This window comes from Astyanax mexicanus, chromosome 1 (assembly GCF_023375975.1).
Source record: "Astyanax mexicanus isolate ESR-SI-001 chromosome 1, AstMex3_surface, whole genome shotgun sequence".
Taxonomy (NCBI): Eukaryota; Metazoa; Chordata; class Actinopteri; order Characiformes; family Acestrorhamphidae; genus Astyanax; species Astyanax mexicanus.
In genome coordinates this window covers 63384422-63408493 of record NC_064408.1, presented here as the reverse complement: position 1 = coordinate 63408493, position 24072 = coordinate 63384422, and the positions used below count along the sequence as shown (strand labels likewise).

Genomic DNA, 24072 nt, shown 5'->3' with positions numbered 1-24072 from the left:
GAAGCTTGACTCCTACCCGATCCCCAGGATCGACGATACGCTGGACCAGCTGTCTGGCTCAGCCTGGTTCAGCTCGTTAGACCTGAGGAGCGGATATTGGCAGGTGCCCCTCGCGGCGGGTGATAGGGAGAAAACCGCTTTCTCGCTCGGCTCAGCCCTATGGCATTTCACGGTGCTTCCGTTCGGATTGTGTAACTCGCCGGCTACTTTTGAGGGTCTTATGGAGCGTGTTTTATGCAGGGTTCCGCGGTCGTGCTGCGTCGTTTATTTGGATGATGTCTTGGCGCACGGAACCGACTTCGACTCCGCACTGTCTCACCTTGAAATGGTGCTCGGCGCGATTCAGGCGGCTAACCTGAAGCTCAATCCGGCAAAGTGTAATCTGCTAAGGCAGCGCGTGAGCTTCCTGGGCCACGTAGTGAGCGGTGCTGCCGTGGAAACCGATCCCAAAAAGACGGAAGCGGTCCGTGACTGGCCCACACCGCGAGACGCAAAAATGGTTCGCAGCTTCGTGGGGCTCGCCTCGTATTACAGGCGGTTTATTAGGGGGTTCGCGGACGTGGCAGCACCGCTTCATGCTCTGACTAAGCCTAGTGTGAAATTCCGCTGGTCTGACGAGGCGGAGCGGGCATTCGAGGAGCTAAAAAGCTGCCTGTGCAATGCTCCGATTCTAGCGTATCCGAAGGTGTCTGAGAGTTTCATTGTGGATACTGATGCGAGCGACCACGGCCTCGGAGCAGTCCTGTCGCAGGTTTAGGACGGCTCTGAGCGCGTAATAGCATACTATAGCCGCCGCCTGGACAAGGCGGAGCGCAACTATTGCGTAATGCGCAGGGAACTACTCGCGGTGGTCGAAAGCCTTAAACATTTCCGAGCGTACGTGTATGGGGTGCCCTCTCTGCTGCGCACTGACCACTCCTCGCTACAGTGGCTCATGCGTTTCTGCGAGCCCGAGGGCCAACTCGCGCGCTGGTTATCTAGACTCCAGGAGTTTCGTTTTGAGGTTGTGCACCGCCCGGGCCGTGGCCACAGTAATGCGGATGCTTTGTCGCGCCGGCCATGTGTGGCCGCCGACTGCAAACATTGTGCCCGTGCTGAGGAGAAATCTGCTGAGACCGCACGCTGCGCTGCAATCTCCGGGGATGTTACTGGCGCTGTCGGGGTGGGTCAGGTGTCCGTAGAGCAGCTCCGCGATGTGCAACGGGCGGATCGCGAATTATCGTGGGCAGTACACGCGCTCAGTGCGAACGTCACACCGTCGTGGGGGGAGGTGGTGCCGCTGGGCCCGATTGCTAAGGCGTTGCGCTCCAACTGGGCTACTTTTAGTTTGTCCGACGGCGTGCCGTGCCATACCTGGGAGGATCCGGCGAACGGGCGGTGCGTTTTTCAGGTGGTGGTACCGCGGGCGCTTAGGGGATCGGTCCTACGGGGAGTTCATGGGTCACCTGGGGCTGGGCACTTTGGTGTCACCAAGACTCTGAAGCGCCTGAGGCAATGCTTCTATTGGCCTGGGTGTAGAACCGACGTGGAACTCTTCGTGCACTGCTGTGACGTGTGCGCTGCCAAGAAGGGCCCCTCGAGGGCGCCCCGCGCCCCACTTCACCCTTACCAGTGCGGCAGCCCGATGGAGCGGGTGGCCGTGGACGTGCTGGGCCCCTTTCCTACGCGGTGCCGGACCAAGGGGCGGTCACTACTGCGGATATCCTGGTGCCGGAGTTCTTTTGCAGATTCGGGGTTCCGGAAGAACTGCACAGCAACCAGGGGAGAAATTTCAAGTCGGAGGTCATGGCGGAGGTCTGCCGCATCCTGGGAATCCATAAGACCAGGACGACGCCCCTTCATCCGCAGAGTGACGGACTGGTGGAACGTTTTAACCACACGCTGGCGGCGCAGTTGGCCATGGTGTCGGACAAGAACCAGCGTGACTGGGACAGGCACCTGCCGGTCTGTTTTAATTGTTCACAAAAAGTTAGTACATATAGTGCGGAGTTACAATGTTATTACAAAACAGAAAAAAACAGAAAATATGCTAATAAAATACATTGACTTGTTTTGCCTTCTAAGCTCAAGTCCCACATTGATTCCAATTCACTGTATTGATTTCATGTCACATCACCAAATAGTATGAAATGTCATTTTGCAGTGTTCAGACAATCGACAGCAGCACACAGATACTGTGGTGTCTGTCTTGCCTAAACATTTGTCTATTACTGAAGTGTCTCTCCCTGGGTAGAATATGGATCATTCAGTGAAGACTGATGAACAGATACAGTGCTGTAGTCATGCTGTGGCCTGTAGGTCAAGTGAATGTGGGGGTCAGTGTTGTGTGACCTGCGGTTCGTCGTTGTGTGGAGGGCAGTCTCATGTGACCTATGGGTCAGTTGTGGATCAGACATTCACTCAGGGTAATGTAGTTACACTGTCTCTCTATATCTGACATTCAACAGAGAGAGATTACAGTAAATGTGTGTGTTGGTGTATTCATGTCTTAAAAAGCATTGTAAGTAAAACAGTGCATTTTTTTTAAGTTTGGGCATATATGCAATATCTGCAAGGTGGACCAGCTTAAGAACTCCAGCAGCACTGCTGTGCCTGATCCGTCCCTCACAGTACAACACACAATAACACCCCACCATCATAAAGAACAAGGTGAAAAGGCATGATAAAGTATTAAGAAGTGTATTTATATGATCAGTTGAGTGTGTTAGATTGTGTCACCACTGTTACAGTAACACAGTTACTGCCCACTGTTAAGAAGGAACAAAAGATTAAATACACAGCCTTTCTTTTATATTTAATGTGGAAAGGATGTACAGTTTTTAATCAAGTAAATTAAATATATCACTTGTCCGTTGTTTGTGTGTGTGTGTGTGTGTGTGTAGGTATGCAAGCTTATCTGTTTTGTGTGTAAAGCAGAGAGAACTGGCGATAGGATCAGATTGTTATGTCAAGTGTTGAGTGCTGTGCCCTCCAGCAAAGCTTTGTTTGAAAGAGATAGAGAAGAGATAGAGAACGAGAGTCAAATCAAGGAAAGCAGAGGTATGGTAATACCACTCTCTCTCTCTCTCTCTGTCTCTCTCTCTGTCTCTCTCTGTCTCCCTCTCTCTCTTTGTCCATGACCTTTAACCATGCTCTCAGCCTCTGTACTATACATCTGCTTGTGTAGAATGATAGTCACTAGTTTGGTTGTCGTGTCCAGAAGCTAGATAACAGGTGTGTATATATTTTTGAAAGTGTGTCGGGTGGTGGGAGCGGTAATGTGTGTTGTCCATTTCATGGCTCCTAGGCATAAAGCCAAAGAGAGGGTGGGCATAGGGCCCAAAGTTGCATATTCATGAAACGAGAGAGTGATGGAGATAGAGAGGGATGAGTGTAGTGTGCCAAACATCACAGGAGTAGGTAATTGGACGAAGAAAAAATGAAGGGAAAGGAAAGCAAAAATCTAGACGCAAGCTGTTTTGCAGGACAGGATGTTCTGACAGGCACAAAATGCATTTGACTTCACATCATTTTTTCACATCAGATTTTTCACATCATCATATACTTAACAAAGATGTGTACAAGTTGCTACGGGTACGTTTGAGTCAAGTCTTTTGTTGTGAGACTGAGTTGAGTCTTGAGTAACTGGCTGCAAGTTCCATGGCTATGGGTATATGCATGGGTATCCAAGCCAAGTCTCGGTTATATGGGTGCAAGTCTAAAACAAATCTGGAGTCTCTGGGAGTGAATCTGAGTCAAGTAATCAGGAGTAAATTTGATACAGTTTTCTGTAAATTAGCCTGAGTTGATTCCAAGGGAGCCAGTCTGAGTTGAGAATGAAAACAATTGTGGGTTATGTTAAATCTCTGAAAGCAAATCTGAGTTAAATCTCATAAAGTAAATCTGACTCAAGTGACTCAAGTCTGAGTTAACTTCCAAGATTTTAAATTTTATATTTGTTTAATAACTGAGCCTATGGGAGCAAGTTTATGTTGAGTTTGTGAGAGTCTCTGAGACTGAGTTAAGTCTATGGGACTGTGTGTGTGAGTAAATTCTCTGGATGCACAAGTGAGTTGAGTTGTAAATCTGCCCTAATATATTGAGCTCATGTGATGGGTGTTGATGCTTATGTTGAGATAAGCTGATGATTCTTGATTGATCTGAAAACAAAAACTTTTATCAATAACCAGAACATTTTACTTAACCACAAATGTTATTCAATAAATGTTTCCAACCTTTTATAAAGCATTTTATATGAAAGTGTCAAGGTGTTTAGAGACATTTGGAAAATATCAAAAAGTAGCAAACCTGACCATTGTAGTCCTTTAATTGCAGATGGACAAATATGTTTGTTTCCAGGGAAAGAAAAGCAAGATAGTGTGACAGCTGTAAAAAAACAAAAACATGCTGTTATACAAAAATATTCTATTTACATGTAGTCATAAAGCCAAAAACATGGGAAAAAATGGAGACATATATAAATGTGTGTATTTGCATGTGTTTTGTCTTGTCAGGCCTGTTACTGATATTGCACTCTGTACTGAAACTGAAGTATATTTTAGCTAGGATATTTTTTTACTATTGTGAATAAGATTGATTGTTAATGATCAAAAAAGTTGCTACGTGTTAGCATGACAAATTGCGACTGTTCTGCTGGAACTCTCACCTGTACAAAGAATCAGAACTTTGGCACGAACGGCTGATGAGTTTATGTCAACCAAGGTTTCTGAAAAAAAGTTAGCATAACACTAAATAGTAACACTAAATAAATAAAAAAAAAACAAGTAAAAGAGTACATTTAAATAACTAAATCAAAGAGACACCAATTACAGTATGAGACAGGGCTTCATTATTCTCACAGTTTCTACCACTAAAGTCTTTAAAACAGTTTAAATCTACGCTTTCTAATTTTCCAATTGTTTAGATGTCAATAATGACAAAACATGGTAAAATAAAATGATCAGATCTATTAACAGATTCATGTGTGATATTTAAAAAAATGTGAACTTTTGAGATAGTGAGAAATATAATTCTATAGCATATTGCTAATTTTCTCAACTCATTCTTGTTACAGGTGTCAGAGATGCTGTGGCCTGTTAGTACAAATGACCTCACAGTACGCTAAAACTGCTCATACTTTGCAACCGCAGAGGAAGGTCGATTCTAATCTGTGCAGTAATAAGCTCAGTTGTCAGTAGTGTGAAATGCTAAGATGTATGCTGTTTAGTGGGGTTGGAAATAGTAGGGTGACATTTCTCTGATTGCCACAAGGTCTTTCTGTTTTTCCTTATTTACTTGCGAGCCGACACTCGAGTATTATATAGAGTACTAGAGTATTACTCTCCCCATCTGCACGCACAACCCCGAGATGGAAATTTCTCTTTGGAGGAGGCCCAACAGTAGTCATGGCAGTTCATTATTTAGTGAACACTGGATGTGAGAGGGGAGGAGAAGCCTGAGCAAGGTCACTTTGTCACAGGCCACTTGAATAGAACAATGCCCCGTTTTTCTAACACTGGAGTGCATGACACCATGAGCACACTGCCAGTGTCATAGCACAGGGCAACATTACACATTAGCACAGCAGTGCAGCCTGGTACCAATATTAAACAGTGCTGTAAGGTTAGAATGCTGTTTAATGCTCTAAACTAACTGACAGCATATAAACCTTATATTTATAAATGTGTATATGTTTTGGTTAAGCATATGTCAGAGAGGGTTAAACTTCAGCACTGGGTTAGATACCATTTGGAGCTGAGTAAGTATCTAGGTATTGTATCTTTGTGCTGTGATCACAATAACTAGTAGAGGTTGTGTTCATTTATTTATTTATTATTTTTTATTTTTCATCCCATTTTCTTCCCAATTTCCACGGCCAATTCCCCAACCCACTCATTAGGACTCCTCCTATCACTAGTGATGCCCCAACACCAGGAAGGTGAAGACTAACACAAGCCTCCTCTGATACATGTGAAGTCAGACACCGCCACTTTTTAAACTGTTGCTGATGCAGCATTGCCGACTAGCATCACTGTGTAATCATCATAATGGCTTGAATCCTAATTTTATCATTCTGTTCTCAATCCTAATGCAGAAACTATTGTGAATTTATATAACAGATATACGTAGTTGGAGATCAGTGTGGCCTTATATACTAAGCTGTTAGTGGACAGAGATAGTGTTCATTCTGATGCTCACTTTAACATTTTTGGGTCTTCTATGTATTAAGATGCTTTCAAGGAACCCAGCCCAGTTTACTAACACAAGCCTATACATTTCAACATTTACATTTTTAAAAGGGAAGCACAACATGGACTTTTCTTTTAGTCATCAACTCACTACATCAACTTCACAACAGGGAGCCCGATTAGCATTTCAGTGCTGCTATTAGAATAGCTTTTTTGCTCTGTATCTTAATTTCTTGTGTCTAAGATAGATGCAACCTGAACTTGATTCTATGATCTCATGAATTTGATGACTTGGTGATTTGATGACAAATGTATTGGCAGATAAAAGAGGTAAGGGGAATGTAAAACACCAAAATCTTTCTTTAAAGTTAACTTTTAATTCATTACACATTTTTTGTTCTCAGTAGGGTCTGAGATTTTGCTTTGTGATAGGTGAGATTTGTGGAAAAGAGGAGATGAAATAATATTATTAGTTAATATAAGAGTATTTTACCCCATTCACTGCCGCATAAAATAAATAAAAGCAGAAGAGATTTCTAGTATGTGAAGCTATAATGTTTTAGTGGAAGATTGGATTAGATTTTTTAAAATCTGGTATATAATGTGCTTAATATGATCAGAATGACTTCCTGTGTTGTTCTGTGTTTTTGTTAAATGGTGCAGTAGAGGATTTGTGAAAGTGAAGTGCAGCGGTGGAGTGCAGAGTGTAAGACACTGCACAGGGGAGGTTAGTGTGCTGAGCTGAGCTCAGTATAAAACAGCTTTGTACAGTAATTCTCTCACTGCGCTGCTATCCGTCTCCCTGAACGACCTCATTGATATGCAGAGAGGGTGAGCGGGGAAAGTCTTCCGCCTACTACCTCTTCATCTCCTTAAAGATTAACATATGCAATTACATAATTAGCGGGGTTAAAAATAGAAGTGTTTACTGGGTGGCTGGTGGTAGCCCCACTCCACTGTGTGTTTGAACTCGGCCCTGGAGGGTTAACTGCTGAAGCAGAGGCAACACGAGTGAAAAAGACAAACAGTGCGTCAGTGAGGGCATGGCGGGGTGTGTGAGTGCATGTGTGTGTATTAGGATGCTATAATAATTAAGTGGTTTTATTTACAATAGGACAGGATGCTGTGTAATGGAAAATGTACTGAAGAGGAATTTAAGTGTGGTTCAATAGATAAGGGCATAAATACATATACATGTGTGTGTGTTTATGCATAACTTCATTAAGTAATTTGATAAAAATCAGGTCCTGCGAGTTAACTTCAAGTCACAGACTTCAGAACTTAATATTGTGTTCTTAAAATTACATGTACATGCCTAAAGTCATGGGACAGACACTATTATTGTGTCTCAGGACATTTGCCATGTCATATAGAAGCTACAGAACTTTGCATTGACATGTGGGATATATGTTTAGGCCAGAATCGCTTGTCTGTTGACACAGACAGTCCTAGCCAGACGCCATTGGTCATCTTTACCATCCACTGTGGGTGTTAATGGCTTCTATGATGTGGCACTGTGGTTCGAGGAATGTTTAAAAATGGAAAGCAAATGATCTAACCTGACATCACTAATCCTCTTGTGGCTGTATGCAATCACTTTCTAATATGAAGGTTCCAGCATCTAATGCAAATTTCCTTCATAATCGTGTATAAGCTGTTTCTGTAGCACTGAACACTGAATTAATGTTGTATGGATAACCCTTTAAACTAAATTAAACCCAATTATTCAGAAGGTTTTTTTTTTACCTTTGAAGAGTTGATTGTGGTTGCATAATTAACATAACAGCATGATTACATACTTGATTTTGGTGGTTCCTACTTTTTATGCACACCTGGTTTTACTAGTTACAGTGTCACAAAACAAATATTATTGTAGTATATTTCTATATATATATTTATATGGGTGGACTGCGTACATATATGTATGTGTTTGGAGTGTAGGGAGTAGTTCACGCCGCGCACACACACTCGAGAAAGGCGCTTGGATTTTCTCTCTAAGAGGATTTAGTCATAAAAGTCATTGGGGCACTCACACTTGTGAATCATAAGAGTTTCCTGCAGGTTTCCTGCAGCTAAATTAAAGGAGCGCTGGTCTGTATGTGTTTTGGCTGCATTGCCACTCTCTGGCTTCTGTTTACATACAGCTTTCTTGGTGGATGTGCACGTATTTAAAAACACTGTGCTATTTAAAGTGGTGTCTTATTTTCGATCCTTCTCAGTAGGGCTGCACAATATGTCATTACCATTCCATTATCATTGTCTTTGCAATGGGTCACTGCACAGTGGTTACATTGCAGGATGTACAAGGTCACATAGGGTAGATGAAAAACTGATTAATTAATTTAAAAAATCACACTGTATTAATTTTCCAAGATATATCAACCAGAGGCTGATTAGATCTTCACTATCTTATCCTATGTTGCCAGCATATCACCATTCAAAACATAACACAGTAGCTGTCTGTGCTGACTTTTTAGCAGGTACACTTGCATATGTGGTTTTGTGCACCCTTACAAGTAGACACAAGTACAGACAAAAGTACATTAATGCTTCAAGGTAGTTGCTAGCCCTATTTTTTATTATGTGACACACATGCATTTAATCATTAATGTATAACTGGTTTATTATTAGCCTTGTAGCTTCAGTTCAATATTAATGCAGCAAAAACTTTGGACACCAAAAAGCAATGAGCCCTGTGAAAAATGCACGAGTCACCATCCCTTAGGTGAACTCAGAGGTACATGCCGGCATAGCTGCAGCTAAACTGCGCTAACAGAGTAGTGGTGTGTTCATTAGCAGGGGTGATGGAGCAGTCAGCCCATTGCACACTCAGCAGTATTGATACAGTCCTTAGGCTACTTCACTCTATGGGTATATATATATATATATATATATATATATATATATATATATATATATATATATATATATATATATATGTGTGTGTGTGTGTGTGTGTTTGTGTGTGTGTGCAAACTATGCTTATAACACTGCAGCTAACTGCATCACATTGACTCTGGGAGTTTACAGAGTTTAGGGCAAAATAGGAAAAACACTCTTGTTTTTTTGCGATTAGGGTGTTTTAGCACAGAGTTATTTAGCGTTTCTGCTTGCGCAGGGCTTTTTCCCGCTCTTATATTGCACACAGGACTAGTTTGATTTGTAAAGGCAGTATATTGTTCACATCGATAGGAAACAGACTGCAAAGCTTTGTGTGTACGGTTATATTCCCTGATGTATGGCTTAGGCTGGTGAAAATGTCTGTTTAAATGAAAGCATGATTCAGTATCGCCCCACAGTCCTATCACACTCACTGTTTATTGATACCATTTCTCTCTGTCAAGAGGAGATCTGCAGGCCAGTGCATGTGGGATTATATAAGTCTCATAGAGCTTCAAATAAAGAACTTGTTTCTTTTTAAAGCCATTCCAGAAAACACTGACGCCTTCTTCCTAAAGCAAAGCTGCAAGCCTTTCCATTGTGCTTTGGTCTGTGCAGCCGTTTAAAGCTCTGCATAATTAAACATTAAACACAATATAAAAATAACTTGTTTTAAATTGTTTTTGTGAAATCAGATTTAGCTTACTGCAGTTTAACTTTGCCTGTGCAGAAAATGTAATATTATAAAAAAAATCTAATTTTTAACCAATAAAATGTTTTACTTCAGTGTTAATTTCCTTAAAATTCCCAGCTAAAAGCTGTTAAAAAACCTGAAAAAAAATTGATGACTTGGTGATTTGATGACAAATGTATTGGTAGATAAAAAAAGAGGTGAGGGGAATGTAAAACACCAAAATCTTTCTTTAAAGTTAACTTGAAGTCAGTTTAAGGTTATTTTCCCCAAAAACATTTTTACAGGGAAAATACTGTAAAATACTCGGAAAGTACCGGAAAAAGCAGTAGAAACACGTAGAAACAGCATTGTTCATTCTTATCTGTAGATTAGGGCTCCCACTGTCACACAACGTTCCCAGACTGGGAGGATTTTAATAGGGGAGTCCTTGCTGGGATTTGAATTTTTAATCCTCACATTTGATGAGCAGCAGTTAAAACTGTTGTGCCAGTCTAGAGCTGTAAAATTACATAACATTAAACACAGTGCTGTGCAAATTTACATTTTTATTCTTCCTTGGGCACAGATATGCAGATGGGTTTACAGCTCCAGAGTGCTGCAGCTGTCTGACTGCCTGCTTATTAATTGACAGATCATAAGTTTAAATCCCATCAAGACCACAGACTTTCACACTTAGGATGTGTTCCATAAACAGTGGGTTATAGTAGGCTGATTTTAACAAAAACATTCCAGAACCAAAATATGATATAATGGTTATAAATTAATTTGTACTGAATTAGGTAAAATAAAAGTATTTATATCCAAGTAAACATGACTATTGGTGGAGAAACCCTTGTTGGTAAGCACAGAGGACAGATGTTTCTTGTAGAGGGTCACCAGGTATGTGCACATTTGGGCCCACTGCTCTTTTAAAGAAAATTTCAGAAAATCAAGGATGTTGCTTGGCAGCTTGAAGTTTGAGCTCCCTTCTCAGATATTCTGTGGGTTTAAGGTTGGAAGATTGTTTTTTTGTGAACATTCTTTCTCTCTCTGTTAAAACAAACCTGCCATAAAATTGTATGAATTGACTGTTCATGTCTTTGTAAGGTGTTACACTTACAAAATCAGCAGGGGATCAAATATGATCAGATCAGGGAATCAGATAAGCCCAACAGTAATGATTGTATGACAATTGAGTGGTGACATATTTTGATATTCTTTCAAACACATGACAAAACACTTTATAGCTTTATAGCAAAATGCATACATTTGTTGTTATTTGCATTATTTGTTATTTCTATTATATTAAAGGACATTTTAAAATTTTATTATTTCATAGCAAATCACAATTTTCATATATATATATATATATATATATATATATATATATATATATATATATATATATATATATATATATATATATATATATATATATATGTATATATATATATCATGTAGGGGACACAACAAATGGAAAAAAAAGGAGCTATGTGGTAAGATAAGACAAGAGTTTAACTTTTTGACCTATTTGAAATAATTTAAATCAGAGAATATTCATGTTGGAATGGCTCAGTCCTGACCTAAATCCCATTGAGCTTCTGTGGCAAGGCATGAAAATTGCTGTTCACAGATGCTCTCCCTCTAAACTGGCTGAGCCTGAGCTATTTGGTAAAGAAGAATGGGCAAAAATCTCAGTCTCTAGATGCACGAAGCTGGTACAGACAAACCCCAAAGTTTTAATAGCAGTGAATGGTGGCTCTACTAAGTATAGATATAGGGGGCTGAATACTTTTGTACGTCAAAATTTTTTGTGGTTGTAAGGTGACAAAATGTGAAAAAGTACAAGTGTTATGAATACATTTGCAAGCCACTGTATATGTTTCCCCCTGTGAAAAAATAAGTCTTGTATAATTGATAGCATTTTGGCTGTGCAAACCCCTTTTTACAGGGAGTGGGATGAATAGCTGGAAAGTGGTCATGTAAAAATGATTTATGATTGTTTTTGGTACATAAATTGAAACAAACAGCCTAAGTGGACCTCAGGGAAAAAAATTAAATGCAGGAACAGTGTCAGATATTGCTCATTTGGAAGAGATATTCATAAAAAGCTGATTTGAAAGCCCCCAAGGTCCACTATTAAGAGACAATGAGAATAAAACTGTTGAGGAACTGTGGAAACACTTGATTTGCAATGTAGTGAGGATGAGGGCCAGGCTGCTAGGCGCTTCATTACTCTAATAGTAAAGAAAGCAGCAAGAAGGAAGAAAGCGGGGGAAATATGTCAGATCTGATGCCGCGCTGGGCTTTCCTCAGATGGAGAGCCATCTGTGGACCGTGTGCTGTGTTGGCAGAGCAAACAGAAAAAAGAACAGCTCATTTGTTCTGTTTTTTTTTTTTCGTATGTGTGTCTGTGTAAAAGACAAAGAGAGAGACAGCTCTGTCTAGAACATTTAGAAAATCAAGCTTGTACACAATAAGCCATTTACAGTAATTAGGTTACACAGTGCAATTCATGACAGCACTGACTAACAGAAGCCCACAAGCCCATTGCTGTCCAAGACTGTTTACGTTTAATGACACTTACTAAAAAAGCAAGGGGACTGTTCATGTTGTAGACTGTACAGACTGTGGTCTTGTGCTGCTGTTGTAAAGCTGCCACTCGAAATGTAGGGCAAAGAATAGGCCTGCCAGTTGTCATTCCACAGTGCAATTTTAATGGAATCTAACATGTATCATTTTTGTAGATGGAAACACATGAGCACTGGTGACACAGGGTGAATGTAGTGTTGATTTCCCATATTACATTCACTTCAAACACATTTAAAGTTATGGCAATAATTAAATTTTTATTTTAATTAAGTATTATTGGGTTCATTTTAAATAAATAACGAACATATCTAAAAATTTACACAATTTGACCTATTCAGACCTGAATTATGTTCCAGTGAAAAATGTAAGTTTTCTGTCTGCAATTTACACAAAAGACAACTCTAATAGCCTAATAAAAATGTACTGAACTAAAATAATTAATTGATTTTTTAATATCCATTGCATTGGATGCTTGTGTTTAACATTTTTATTTAAGATTTGATATTGACCTTTTTACTCCACAAATCATTCAAAAACAGTAGCATTAACTCTTAGCATGAAAAAAGTGTTCTTAAATATAAACATAAAAAATTGTAAAAAAATAGCTCGTATTTGCTATGCTGTCTCTAGTGCTGCCATGCTCTAATGCCTCAGTTGCTGTTTATTTCTGATTCAGTGGTCAGGGCTAAGCTAGTGTAAATTTGACATTGGTTTGTTTAATGTTCTATTCTGCTGGACAATAGGCTTTAATTAGTGTTATTTGCAACAAAATAAAAACAAAGAAAACACATGCTGTCCATTGTAATGGACACAGGGTCTGAAAAGGTTAAGATTATTTTAAGATGTTATTTGGTATCTAAGTGTATTGATTCTAGCTCTTATTATATACTACCTCATATTTGATTTGGGCATGAGAAAAATACATGTTTTATTTCCAAACAAAAGAGGTCATATAAAATCCAGGCAAAAAAGATCAGTTAGACACAATTTAAAAAAGCCACATATACTACATATACAGTATAAAACCTTACTCAGTACTTATCATTGTAAGTGCACATAGAACTATGGGTAATTGAGAGCTGGAAAGGACACATCAGTTTCTCTGAACATCACTTTATGTCGCTTTACTTGGCTATATATGAAGTGTGCTTAATTTTGGAACAGACTTTAGTGATGTAGTGGCACGAAATGCAGCCTGCCTCAGCTGCTGCCTAGGATTTAGGATGCAGCAGCAGACAGTGGTTTATGTAAAAGATAGTAATTCTGAAGAGACTGAGGGGTACAGTATATCAGCAATTCTGTATTAAAATCACTAAATGTACATATTTCCTAAATCAGCATTTGAATCCCAAAGCATGTTGTTTACCAAAACATATGCCTGTGTATGTGTCTGTGTGTGTGTGTGTGTGTGTGTGTGTGTGTGTGTGTGTGTGTCTGTTTGTGTTTGTGTTTGAAGAGAAAGGAAAATTTACGGTCACAGCGCTGGTACACTGATAGTTCTCTCACATGGTATCTCGGCTCTTGTTCGCAGCTCAGTTAGCCAGGGCAATGCCCAGGTCATCTGGCTGGTCATTTCAAGGTGGAATACCTCACAGGACTGTTGGCAGTGGTGTGAGCGTCGGTGGCAGCTTTGCCGAAAGGGACCCCACTCTGCGAGTTCCCAATTACAACCGCCGAGGGCGGCTAAAACATCCAAGCAGGGTGTCACACTAAAATAGGCTCCCCTTCAATAGAGGTTTATCTGTTTGTATCCAGTTTGAGGCTTGGCTTGCTAAAACAGTTCCCTCTAGATCTGGGTTTCACGTGGTGTGTGGCATCACATTTTACCAGCTTATCAGTTTTGGCTCCAAGGCCCTGATAGGGTAGGGTGTCTCACCAGAACTGTGTCTCTCCTCGTCCAAATTAAGCCTCCTTACTGCTGACTCCTCAGCAAAGGCACATTTTGTCACCTTGTGAATTTTTGATGACAGTATAAAAACGCTTGGGTTTCAGTATTTTCAGACATTTAGATTTCCATGTGAAGCTAGAACTCTAGAGTCTCTAAAAAGATGTAATCTGTATTGGAACATATTTTATATATTGTAAGTGCAGTGTTAAAAAGGAGCATATATTTAACATATTTAAGAGTTTTTACTGCAATAAAAAATGACCACATTATTCAACATCTCACTGTGTGAGCAGATCTCCTTTCTGTTATGAAATGTGTCCTCATAGGCAGGTAGATGGTGTACAGGTTGTCGATTTGATCAGTAGTTGAGAGAGAGTGTGTGTGTGTGTGTGTGTGCAGATGAAGCACTTCAAGCTTGTTGAGTCCTGCATTAGTGTGTGTAGTACCCCGAAAAGCTCTCTACATCTCACCTCTGTTCACGAACACACACACACACACACACACACTTTCCTGGCAGCGCTGTTCATTTATTCCCTCAGATGTTCACTTTAATCTCTAACTTAACTGTATCCATTTGGGAATATTTGCATTGATATTAAGTGAGAGTCTGCATTTCAAACGAGCTGCTTATGAAAGTTTTTTAGTCAGATTTTGAGTGTTAGTGAGTTCAGGTGGCTTCTGAGTCGTATTGTATTTTCAGGCAGACGGCTTCTCTACAGTATCCCTTGTAAAAGTTTTATGATGCCTTTTGCATTATGTACAGGGTCTAATGATAGATGGCATTGTTGAAGAATAAGTTCTAGAATGATGGTGTGTCGGCTGTGCATCTGTGTAGCATGTAAGTTACTGTAAATGTGAATTTAAAAGCTATAGGGTGCATTTTTTATTAGATCTTAGATTAGATAAATTATCTAACATGATTTAAAACATGTTTTTAAATAAGTGTTAAATAAATGTTTTCATGTGTTTGAAATTAAATTCTCAGATTTCAGATTATTATATTATTAATATTATAAGACCGGTTATAGTTTTTACTTTAAAGTTGTGTTAATATGATGTAAATGTGTGTATATATATGGTAAACACTCCTCAAGACCATTTTATGGAATTGTTTGTGTCCTTGAAGATTTTTTAAGCAACTTAGAATATTGTTAGTCATGCATTCAGTTACATTAAGGTGCACCCATTGCTGACATAGATGTGCAAATGGACGCACAGTGTGTCTAATCCCAGTAGAAAGATGTTGCCAATAGAATAGGACTAGAGGGGTATGAAGCCACCAGTATTGAGCTGTGGAACAGTGGAACTGTGTTTCTGGAATCATGGTGATTCTTCTACCTCTCTTGGGATGAGTTGGAAAGTTGGGAAAGAGGTGTGGCGATGGCCATCCAACATCCTCACAAACACTTTTGCTGAAGGCAATCAAATCCTAACAGCAATGCTTAAAAATCTAGTAGACCTTTACACTGGCTAAAGCAGTATTTTTATATTCTTGATTCAAAAAGGAAAAATGAATGAACAAAGTATACTAAGTCTATAATTTAGTTAGCTTGTGATTGGTAAGTCTATGATTGGTAAGTCTATGATTGGTAAGTCTGTGATTGGTTAGCCTGTGATTGGTAAGTCTATGATTAATTAGTCTGTGAATGGTTAGTTTGTGTTTGGTAAGTCTATGATTGATTAGTCTGTGAATGGTTGGTTTGTGTTTGGTAAGTCTATGATTGATTAGTCTGTGAATGGTTAGTTTGTGTTTGGTAAGTCTATGATTGATTAGTCTGTGAATGGTTGGTTTGTGTTTGGTAAGTCTATGATTGATTAGTCTGTGAATGGTTAGTTTGTGTTTGGTAAGTCTATGATTGATTAGTCTGTGAATGGTTAGTTTGTGTTTGGTAAGTCTATGATTGATTAGTCTGTGAATGGTTAGTTTGTGTTTGGTAAGTCTATGATTGATTAGTCTGTGAATGGTTAGTTTGTGTTTGGTAAGTCTATGATTGGTACGTCTGTGATTGGTTAGCCTGTGATTGGTTAGTCTGTGATTGGTTAGTCTGTGATTGGTTAGTCTGTGATTGGTAAGTTTGTGATTGGTAAGTCTATGTTTGATAAGTCTATGAATGGTTAGTCTGTGATTGGTTAGTCTGTGATTGGTAAGTCTATGATTGATTAGTCTGTGAATGGTTAGCCTGTGATTGGTTAGTCTGTGATTGGTAAGTCTATGATTGGTTAGTCTGTGATTGGTAAGTTTGTGATTGGTAAGTCTATGTTTGATAAGTCTATGAATGGTTAGTCTGTGATTGGTTAGTCTGTGATTGGTTAGTCTGTGATTGGTAAGTCTATGATTGATTAGTCTGTGAATGGTTAGTCTGTGATTGGTTAGTCTGCGATTTGTAAGTCTATGATTGGTTAGTTTATGATTGATTAGTCTAAGATTGGTCAGTCTGATTAGTAAGTTTATGTACAGTTAACTTGACATTGGCTAGGTCAAAACTGATACGCATGTAAATGGTTAGCTTGTGATTGGTCAGCCTATGATTGGTTAGCCTGTGGTTAGTTAGACTGTCATTTGTCAGGCTGTATTTGCTTGGCCCTTGATTGGTTAGACTGTAATTGTTCAGTCAATAATTGGTTAATTAGTTATTGATAAGTCTTTGAATATTTACATTTAATTTTTAAACTTTGATTAGTCAGTCTGTGATTGGTTAACCCATAACTGATTAATAATTTTATCCTCTTATTGCCTGACTTGGGACTTTTTTCTAATTGGTTAGTTTAGTTGTTTTTCCCCACTGTTGCCAGTTTTATTTGCTGTTCAGTTTTCAATGTTCAAAGAAAAACAGTCAGCTGTGTGCCAGATGGAAGTAAATATTGTACCTGTAGAATTGGCAACCAGCTGGATGTGAGTGTTATACTGAGGTCAGGTGACCTTGGGCAGGCAGGGTGAAGAACAAGCAGTCTCTATGGTCTGAAGCTGCTGGTGGCTATTGGGTAGTTTGTGAGAGCCGGGTGAAATTCGCAGTCTGCATTAGAAGCATCTAATGAAGAGTGTCCACGCTGTGTGTTTGTGTGTGCGTCACAGATGGTGACAGTGTCGACGTAAGGGACATCGACGTGCGCTAATGTGCCCTTGAGTTGAAAGAGATGGGAGGGGCAGAGAAAGAGAGAGCGAAAGAAAAGCAGAGAGAGAGAGAGAGAGAGAGAGAGAGGACGTGTGTCCTCTAGTGTCCCTTGTCTTGAATGTTCTATAAGGTTAGTCATTGAGTAGACATGGGACATGCAATGTACATATAAACATGCGTGTGTGTGTGTGTGCACGTGTGCATGTGAAGTAAGAGGCTGTTGATGGGTTTATGTGTCCATATGCCCTCAGAGGAGGGACATTTAGTCAGTTAGAGTCACACACTCCTATTATTCATTCACTCCCTTTCTCTTCTTTCTGTTTTCTTACTGTGTATCTGAGTCATGCATTTAAAGATATGCACAATACGTACAATAACTTGTCGACTTGTCAATTAATAGTAAAATAGTTATATAAAATAATTATTTAATAATTAAATAAATAAACAATTTCCTAAAAGGAAGTTATCAGCTTTTAAAAACATCTAGTTCTGTTTAAAACAAATCCAAGATTAAATTGATTATGGAGAAGAAATAACTGCTTTATTGGTTTATTTATTATATTAGTGCTAATAGAAGTAGTGAGATGAATGAAAAAAACAACAACATAGGACAATGCTTTATTGTACAGAGTGCTCAAAACATGTTGCTTTAGCATGACTTTGCTTATCAAAAAAATGAAATGTTTTAAATGGCAGACTTAGACTCCTACACTGGATTGAGCGCGCCTTTTATTTGTGAACAAAAGATTAAAAATGTGCCAAAGAATGTATTTTTTGTATTGAGTTTTTTATTTTATGAATTGATTTATAAAGTAAATGAAAGCAAGTGACTTTAAAGTGAAAAGTGCCAGATGTTGTGTATAAAGCCTGTGTATCTCCCTGATACTTGTCTCTGAAGAGAACAAGCTGTTTTTACAGTTCACAGTTCTGGGGAAAAAAAGAAAGGTGTTTTTTATTAATTCATTTGGATCACTGAGACAGACCACAGTAGTATAAAATAGTCTCGCTTAACTTAACTTAGACTAGAATGGCTTTTAAGACTGTAACAAAATAATTTTGTGTTTGTTCCAAAGTGTTACTGGATGGTATCACTGACTCTGGGTCGAATAAAAATTTAAGAGCTACATTTGTTACCACTTCAATTAAATAAATGTCAGACCACAGCTCATTACATACAATAACCGTCACTATCCCACACCAGGGTTAACTGCAATGCTTGAGTATTTAAGAATCACCTTTGTGCTAAGATTCTTTTGGGAAAGCCGGCCCACATCAGTATCGGCCCGTCCTACTCACATACATTCAGAAATCAGATCAGTCCCCCCTTGCTGATGTACCATCCTCACAAGCTCATGTCCTAATCATGTACCATCAGCCCTGCTGCCTCCACACAGATCCAGCCCTAAAGCCAGCCCGATATAGCTCAAGCATGTGTGCAGTCTTATAGTCTGATGCCTTGCCAGTGTGGAATGTGCATCCAAATCATTGCACTGATACTGGCATAAAGCAAGCGGAGCAGTCACAAAAGGCTGAAGCAGTGGCTTTCCTTTTCATCTTTTGGAAAGCCGTGAGCTCAAACCTTTGGCATGCTATGCTATAAATACATGCTCTACCCCTAAAGCATGGTTGGCTCTCTGAAAGTGAGTAGTTCTCTATAAAAGACAATGCGGCAAATTTGCTCAGTTACATTTAAATTAAAAGCTGCTCAAGGCAAAATATTGCATAATGAGACAGCCCTGCAGAGTATCATTAATCCTCAGAAGTCGCGGTTATCACTGGCAAAAGCAAGAGGATGTGCTAATTATGTATCTCTTATTTCTCAGTGGTAGTTTATTGGGTAGAGTGGGGGAATTCTTTCATATAAACATTTTTTATGTTTAAATGCATAAGAAGAGATTTCAATTTGTGGCACTGAAGCAGATGGTAAAAAGTGGTAAATAAAATCACAAGATTACAGTACTAGTCTAAAGTTTAGACAGTCCTTAAATGTAGTGTTCAATTCAAACTATAAATAAAAACTAATGGAATTATTTAGACTTTATTTTAGACTTTTTTGCCCAGGCAGTGTAAATGGCAGTGGTTCGGACTGTTAGTTAGTTTTTACTTGACAAGTTTAAATGTTTCGTTTAGTAATTTTTTGAAGTAGTCTGTTGGAGCCTTTAGTTTTATATTGGATTCAAACAGAGAGTAATTTCATATTTAACTTGTCTCCTTATCAGAGTGTTTTCAGAAATACTAACATACTATGATGGAACTCACTGCTTTTCTCTGGCATTCTTTAAAATACAAACACAGAATGATTAGCTCACTAGAATTAGATATTCACATTCTGCATAAAACTGTTTTATTGTTGCCATTTCATAAATGTGTATATTATAATTAAGTTATGTTAGCTGTAGGAGCTAATTAGTAAAAGCGCATTTGGTGCAACAAAAACATAAAAATAATTACAATTAAAATTAATGTTTACAGTACAACACTAGGGAGGTTTCCTAAAGTGTCTCCACTTTTTATTCTCCACTACATTCAGTAATTTTGTGTTTTAGTCAGGTGAACTAGTTCAATGATGCTGAAAATTGACCAGCCATTGCAACTCAGTCAAATTAGTTCAAAGGAATTCAACCAGAAAACTTTCAAATGTTTGTTTTCAACCAATATTTAGTATTTCACACATGCACCACAGCTCTTTCATCAGTGTTCATGAAACAAACATCTTTCCCATTGTGAAGAATTTGCATAATGAACATGCCCCCCAACCCTCACCTCATACTCCTTCTGCTGACATAAACTTCCTTTTCTTGGGGGTTAATTTGTAGTTTATATATTGGTAGCCGCCAGGTCTGTAAGAGCAGGTTATCTTTATGCTATCTTTATGCTGAGAGTGACTGTGGGCTGGCCTGGTGTTACAGTGTTCACTCTTGTGCTACAACAGGATTGCGCTGTCAGTGTCTGAACTTTTTATGTAATTAAATCTTTGTTTAGTGAACTAGTTCGGAAAAAGTTCTACCAATTTTGTATAAAGCTTTCAAAGCTAAATAATTTTAACCCACATTACATGAAATAACCAGTTTATTAAATGAAATGATTGTGTGAACTAAACTTAGTTAAGTTAAATACTCAATAGGTTATTTCTTTAATACTTATTTATTCAAAGCAATTCAAAGCAAAATGATGACTGACTACGTTGAGTCAACCAAACATTTTGGACAGCTGAACATGTCTGGAGAAGAACAGTAACTGTCAGATGTGTTACATCAGCTAACGGACGCCCACACTGAGCAGCAGCATCATCATGCTGGGGGGGAACTTTCTACTCTTAGTGTACCTGTGTATATAAGTGCAAACCACAGCTCTATACATAAGTGATTTAGTGTTCTTCAATTCAGTTTAGTTTTCATCAATACGTCCATGTTTTAGATTAATTATTATTATTTTGTTCCTTGTCCAACTTGATGTAACAGCTCATTTGTTATTTGCTATAGTTTATATATCTTTTTTTACTCTCACATTTTAGCACCCGGGACCATATCTGCGGCATGTTTCTTAGAAATCAGTCTTGCTGCTCCGAAAGGTAGTTTTAGCTCCCTGTTCAACAGAGTAAAGTAAACAAGCCACTAATTATCATTATGACCTGCAGAATGTAGTTCTGCTATTTTTTGCTGTTTGGAGACGCGATTAGTCATCTCTGATCCTCTTCCTTTAATGACCTGCACGCTAACAAGTGACTCTGATATTTTAGGCCGTGTCTGTCCATTACGTGTGTTGTAAATGTGTTTAGATGTGCCTGACACAGCTGGTTCCTTAAATAGCAAGGGTGCCTTGAGTACACCTATTAATATAGTCATGTACATGTATATGTACAGGTATGGCTGAAAAAGCAGAGTCTGTTTTAGTAATAGCATCTAAGCTATCAAACACTTTTACACAATGATTTAAGAGTTAGAACATTGCTGGTCCTGATTTTGACTTAACCAACATGAACAGATACAAATTGTCTTATGGTCTTATGCAACCGTGAGGTAACTTACCTAACCTTTCTACTGACATAAGTGTCAGACAGTCTCTTAGACTGTGCGTGTTTGTTTCAGTAGCAGATTTGTGCCAGTACCAGAGCACATTTGGCCCTAGACATGACTCCAATATAACAGTCTTACCTCAGCCTAGAGGCCAGCCAGCCTGTGTGACCCATACATTATTCATCATCTCTCTCTCTCTCTCTCTCTCTCTCTCTGGCCCTTCATTTTTTTGTACTTTATTGGAACATGAGCACCATTTGATTAACACTATTCATTATAGTAATGAATCAAGGAGAAGACCCTCTCCCTGCCAGAGAAGATCATCCATTAATGTCTCTGAGGCAGAGAAGAAAAAAAAGCACAAGAAAAAAAGGATATGCTTCTGTATTTCTCTCTCTCTCTCTCTCTCTCTCTCTCTTTCTCTCTGTTTCGAGAAAGGACACACGTAATTAGAGACTGCTGGTAGTGGATCTGAGGAAGATCAGACCCAAACACAAAGTCTTTGTGTGTGAGTGTGTGTGTACATATACATATTTCTGTGTGAGAATGCATTTAGTGTAGGCATATTTTTGTGGAGGCGAGAGAATATGTGTGTGAGAGAGAAAGATGGATCTCTCTGTCAGTGATATGCAGAGCTGACAGACTGTTGCTTTGCTGGGCTCAGTGTCTGAGATAGGGATGATGGTCACTGACCTGTATCTTCCTCTGGGGCGGCACCACTGGGCTGTAGGCAAAGTGTATGTGTTGGGTGAGGGCTGCTGCTATGTATGTGTGGGTGTCAGATGGTGAGACGTCATAGGGATGAATAAGAGACAGAAATGCAGGGCAAAAGAAACAAAACTGCATTATTGATTGTGTTAATACAAGACCAAAAATCTATAGTTTCTAATAGGATGCTAACAACCTCTCATGCAAATAAATTCTAAATGGATAAAAAAAAGTGAAAAGTTTTTCCCTTACACAATAATATTCCAGAAGTAGTTGATAAGTTGTCTATAGTTCTCTTCTATAGTATTTCACTTAAGCTGCAAGGCTAATGTTGCTAACAAGTAAATTAAACACACGCATCTAAAAAGGGAGCCCCTGTAAAAAAAAATCCTTTATATAATTATTAATTCATATATCTATATAGCCATTGTTTGGAGGACTGAATGTGACATATTCATATACGCTAAATACACTGTACAAAAATGTTAAGCATGGTGGTGTTAGCATAGTTATCTGAGGTTGTTTTACCACAGTGACATTAGCATATAGCACAAAGTGGGTGTAATAATAAAGAGGGTAGACTATCTCTGAGTCCTTCAGCATAACATCAAACCATAAAACCAACATCAAGTCAAGCAAGACAGCTGAAACTTGGACAAAGTTGGGTGCTCTAAACAGACAATTTCCCAAAGGACACATCATAGGATTGAACTAAAATATCAAGCAGCATTGCACTTTCAAATATTCGTTTTTGTGGCATTTGGAAAAATATACAATTATATCTAGCAGAAATTCAAAATTCACATATAACATATTACATAACAAAAAGTAAAACAAAAAACAAATACATAAACCCCCCCAAGATAATTCACAATAAACATTAAACTTTTGAATGGTCTTCCCAAAGTCCTAAAGGAAACCACACACTCCTAGAATCCAATTTTGTCTAGTTTTTTAGATTACAGGATGCCAGAAACAGTATAAGTAAGTTTAAAGCCCTATCTGGATGGCATTAGTTTCTCAGAGGATTGTCTGTAAAAAAATATTTCACACTTCTACTAATTGAGTAAAACTCTTGCACCCGGTCTGCAATTGAAAAATCAGGAGAAGCAGTGAGTTTTTGGCTTTTTTGGTCACATGACATCAAGTTAAGTAGCTCCTCCATTTCCACTCACTGTTGTGTTTACATGGATCTCCGTGGAAACGCATGCCCAAAGTATAATTACAGTGCATAGCAGTGGACAAATAGCTACAGTATTTTATTAAACGCAAGATGAGGAAACTCAGACATCAGAGTCCAGACGGGAATAAAATTACTGGAGGACCTCAGAGAAAAACATTTTCTTAGAGGACGTCGTTCCGGCTGACCATCACAGAGGATCCCCCCACTTAAAACACAAAAAATTACCCCAGAAACTAATTCTGTCCGGATAAGACTTAAGATCACCTAATTAAGAAAATGTGGCATGATTGAGTACTTTTAGGATAACTTTTTAAATAGGTTGCAGTATGATAATGAACTTTTCTTATACTGTAAGCTTAAACACTTTTCAACCCACTGACTCAGTTTCACTATGGTTTAGTCAAATGTTCAGTGTAAACATCAGGATGCTTCACTCTTTTAACTCCATCTACTTTCCTCTCTCCTTTAGATGAAGGTCAGACAGTATGCCAAGCACCAGCAGAGATGCGTGGACGGCGTCTGTCCGAGGTGGGCATGCAGCTGCGCTTGGAGTGCCACCAGGGCCTGGGATACTGGGACTACCTGTTCTTCATCGCGATTGGCTTCGTCATCTTCTCGGCAGGCACAGTCTCGGCCTGGGTGATGGGTGTGCTGATGGTGCTCTATGAGCGCTACAGTAAGAGGAAGAGCGAAGAGCTGGACAGTGATGATGAGGAGAGTGCCGCCGCCCGGGGCGGCCCGAGTAATCATGGTAATGGGGATCTGACCAAGCCCAGCATGCAGGTGTGACATAGAAAAGGAGGGACCACCGTGATGACCACAACTCCCGATATGCGCGGGCATAATAACCAA

The 24072-nt window shown here is 39.1% G+C and overlaps 1 protein-coding gene across 1 annotated transcript in view; it reads left to right on the top strand.

Annotated features, from left to right (window-relative positions):
* The window catches only part of LOC103041220 (leucine-rich repeat-containing protein 52-like), a 34993-nt gene extending 10945 nt beyond the window's left edge, over positions 1–24048 (top strand). The window contains exon 2 of the mRNA XM_007259524.3: positions 23690–24048. Coding sequence (XP_007259586.3) covers positions 23690–24009 — 320 coding nt within the window. The 3' untranslated portion in view covers positions 24010–24048. The remainder of the gene's footprint in view (positions 1–23689) is intronic.
* The last annotated feature ends 24 nt before the right edge of the window (positions 24049–24072 follow it).